The sequence below is a fragment of the Polyodon spathula genome, unplaced genomic scaffold (assembly GCF_017654505.1).
Source record: "Polyodon spathula isolate WHYD16114869_AA unplaced genomic scaffold, ASM1765450v1 scaffolds_2634, whole genome shotgun sequence".
In the NCBI taxonomy this organism is placed as follows: domain Eukaryota; kingdom Metazoa; phylum Chordata; class Actinopteri; order Acipenseriformes; family Polyodontidae; genus Polyodon; species Polyodon spathula.
This window is the reverse complement of record NW_024474103.1, coordinates 530-4,583: the sequence shown is the minus strand read 5'-3', so window position 1 is coordinate 4,583 and position 4,054 is coordinate 530. Positions and strand designations below refer to the sequence as shown.

The window sequence follows — 4,054 nt, the reverse complement described above, 5'->3', positions numbered from 1 at the left end:
TAGGTAGTGTGTTTGGTGGATAGGGGGTTTAAAAAGTGATCTATGTATTCTGCAATTCTATATGATTCGCTGTTGCAGTCCGATAGTATCGGTCTGCCTGGTGGTATGGTGTGTGGGATAGTCCACGTGTCTGGCGATTTGTGTATTTTTGGCAGCATGTAAAAAAGACGTGCTCTGGGTGTGTCTGCCCAACTGAGATAGTGTGCCTGTTTTTTGGTAATTATTTTTTGGTCTGTTAGTGTTTGTATTATTCTATTAATTTCCTGAGCGGAATCAAGATAAATTGGTGCGTCTAGTTTCCTGTAGCGTTCTGGATTGTTTAGTTGCCTGTTGGCTTCAAAGAGCTGCCCTTGTCTGCTGGTTTGAAAATGATGTCAGTATGTTTTTGTAATTCCTTAAGTGCTATCCTTTCTGATGCCGTTAGGTTGTCTTCTGTTTTGTAGTTCCCTGGGTTAAGGCTGTGTATTGCTTTTAGGTCTTCAAGAATCTTCAAGAATGATCTCTGTGATTTTCCCCCAGGTGCTAGAAAACTGCAAACAAATCACTGTAGTTGCTGTATTAGTATTCTGTTCATCTTCGTAGGTCCCTGTTTGCTGTGCTGCTGTGGCCAAAATGCCCTATTAAATGCTTTTTAAATCATATAGTCAGCAGGGATTAAAATCAGCCCACCCCCTTTTTTGTAATGGTATTAACAATTGTTACCTTTCCCACAGGTTGGGGTCCCCCCTGCACCCCGCGGAGTCCCCCAGATCGAGGTGACCTTTGACATCGATGCCAACGGGATCGTCCACGTGTCAGCCAAGGACAAGGGCACCGGCCGCGAGCAGCAGAGTAAGCAGGAGATTCTGCACGGCAGACTAAAGTAGATAGTGAGAGCTCTGGAAAGAGAACCCCACTCAACACCGCAGATTTGAAGGAATTTGAATGTATTGAGACGGAATGGGAAATTGAAGCGACAGTGTCTGGTTCTTCGTGGCTCAGCCGCCTTCCTTTTTTTCCCCAGTTATAATCCAGTCATTCTGGCGGCCTTAGCAAGGATGACATCGAGAACATGGTGAAGAACGCAGAGAAGTACGCTGAGGAGGACAGGAGGAGAAAGGTATGAGAGCAGGGGGCTCTAGACAGTTTGCTAAACTTGAACTGCATAGATTTCATTACAAAGCCATGATGCATTCAGCTCTACCTTGCCACGTCACTGAAAACCCAATCCATTTCTGCATGCTGAGTAACTGATTTGTGTAAGGTGTTGTAATTTAATGTTTGATTGTTTGTTTGTTTGTTCATTTATTTTCATTTATTTTTTTATAAAAGGGTGTTTGACCATATTGAAACCAGGATTGAAGGTAAGGGTGGCGGTGTGAGTAGCAGTGAGCCCGCCATTGCACTCGGCTGACACTAGGTATTTGACACAAATAAGACGCTGCTTCGAAGCCCTTGTGAACTGGCTGAGGCGTCGCTTGTTACATGACACAGCTAAGAGGAGGAGTTCAAGGCAACAGCCTCCCTGTCCTGCCGATGAGGTAGCTGTATGCCCTCGCCCACCTCAGCTGCTGTGGGGCCTCTCCGTGAAATACGTGAATACAGGGATGGAAACAAGACTCCTATTGCAAAGCAGTTTCACCCGTTCGTGGTCTTACTATGAGTTTAAGAATACACACTTGAGCTTGTTACCTATGCACTGTGGATGATCAAGCTCCTAGTAGAACCTGGAGTGGGTGAAACTGATGTGCAATAGGAGTTGTATTTCTTTCCCAGCTGTGCAGTGGAATTCTTCTATGCCTTGCAGTGTGTTCAGTGCTGGCAGTGATTGGAATGGGGTCCCTTTCTAGACTGTGCTCCTATATATTCCTATTAAAGCAACTATTCCAGCTGCATTTCCTGATTCGTATACATTACATTGAGATCTGACTTCAGGTAGATTATGGGAACCAGTGCACTCCTCCTGTAATTACTGAAGGCCCTTGCTGTTGTAACTGTAGTAACGACGCCTCCTCCTCCTCCTCTCAGTGCAACAAACTGAAAGAAGAGATCGCCAAAGTGAGAGAGCTGCTGGCCAGGAAGGACTCTGAGACTGGTGAAAACATCAAGCAGGCTGCGAGCACCCTGCAGCAGGCATCGCTCAAACTCTTCGAGATGGCCTACAAGAAGGTAGGTACCCTGGGTCCCCTTGACGTCTCTCCTCGAGCTGTGTGGTTACTCTTTCTGTGGCACAGCCTTGGGGTTTTGCAGTGCCCTTCCGGATTGCTTTGTGTCATTGTCGAGCCTCTCCGGGAGCACTGTATAAGTACTTAAACTTGTTTGAACAATGTGATTTTTAATATTGTTTTGTATTTCCAGATGGCATCTGATCGGGAGGGCAGTAGTGGCAGTGGTGGTAGCAGCGGTTCTGGCAGTGAAGAGAAGAAGGAGGGGCAGCAGTAGAGCCCCGCACCACGCTGAATTGCCCTGGGGCATCCACACCTGGGGCAGGGGGCTGAAGAAGCTTGGGAAGGCAACGCTCATCTACTCTCCTGAGCGAATAACACGCACAAGTCATTCTTGTATACTGTGTTTTTGCAGTATTCTATACATGGCTGGTTTTTCTGTTCTCTCATAATTTTGTAATTTAATAGTTCAGAAGTATATCTTGTCAGCATTTTTAAAGATGTGTTTTTTGTTTTGTTTTTTTTGTCATGTTGTAAAAATGATAAAGGTGATAATTATGATACGTTATCTGGAATGGCATTTGGCTGCTTTTCAGTGAGGATAGACCTTGCTTTGTCTGGTCCTGTATTTTGCATACCTTTTGATTGAACTTAACTTATTTAAAACCACCAAAAAGGACTGTACTGGAGACAGTGTCAGTAGCATCATAAGGTGTGTACATTTCTGACACTGTCCAGGTCTGAGTCTGCAGCAGCAGCACCATCATAGTTACAAAGAAACAAGAAAAACTTCCAGATTTCTGCCACATTCACACTTGAGCACTCTCAGCTGCTGGAGGACTGCCCTGTATTTAAATATGCAGTTCAGGTCTATTACAACCAAGTGTTCCTCTTGACCCGTCTCAGTTACAACACTCTTATTTATTGTACAGTGTAAGAAATTGGATTTATTAAAATGATTGTAATGTATGAACATCTGTCCACTATATTAATACTGGTGGGGTCTTTATGCAAAAGTTTTGCTTAGTGTCTGGCTTTTACTAAAGCAGGGCTTGCCATGTCACAGTTTGGTGGGACGGTGTCTGGGATGCCTGTTGTGGTTTGTGCACAGTCTGGCCTGTGATCAGTTAATGTTCTTGTACTTGTGGTGTGTTTGTAAATTGCCAGGTAGAAAAAAAGGGGTTCTGTGTGTTAATCTCAACACAGAATAATATTCTTTACTTTCCTGTGATCCCTCTATCTACAACATTTTATAAAGACAAAGCATGTGACCGCATTTAACATGAAAGTGAAGCTTGTATCTGCGACAAGAATCTGTTTAAAAAATCCATGTATATAATGTGCCGTTTTCAAAATACAGAAATCACTACTCAGAAGAAAGTGTTTTTCAAGTGCTAAAATAATTCCGATGTGAGTGTTTAAAGTTAAAGATGAGCAAAAATAGTACCTGATCTCTTGAGTTTTAGTCCCTGCTGCACACTCTACGGGACCCTGAGCTGCTAAAGGTTCAGAGAGGGGTTGCTGGCTGAGCTAATGGCTCTGGTTATACATTAACATTGACGAGGGTGTCTGGGAGTTCAGCAGTCAGAGTCACATCGTATTCTTGTGCAACATAAAATAGTAAGTTTTTTTTTTTTTTAAATAAAATCTGAGATTCAAACTCTTGATTGTTTGTGTGTTACTTTCTTTCAAGAGGCCTGTCTCAAAGAATCCAGTCACACCTGCAAGCACGAGCTGTCCTTTCATAGGCAAGTTAAAATATGGGGAAAATGGGCTTGTTTATTTAGAAACGGATCAATATTAATCTCACACTACCTTAACAAAATTCACATCAGGGGCTCTAAATAAGTTCCACTGAACTCTACCAGTGGCATTGTAGTCCAGGGCATCAGGGCCCAGTGTTATAATGA

At 43.4% G+C, this 4,054-nt stretch overlaps 1 protein-coding gene across 1 annotated transcript; it reads left to right on the top strand.

Annotated features, from left to right (window-relative positions):
- Positions 1-1,051: 1,051 nt before the first annotated feature.
- LOC121310844 (stress-70 protein, mitochondrial-like) lies at positions 1,052-3,804 on the top strand. The gene is made up of 3 exons (XM_041243780.1): positions 1,052-1,099; positions 1,915-2,148; positions 2,338-3,804. Exons 1-3 carry the CDS (start codon positions 1,052-1,054, stop codon positions 2,419-2,421), a joined length of 366 nt encoding a protein of 121 aa, XP_041099714.1. The 3' UTR covers positions 2,422-3,804.
- Positions 3,805-4,054: the final 250 nt, after the last annotated feature.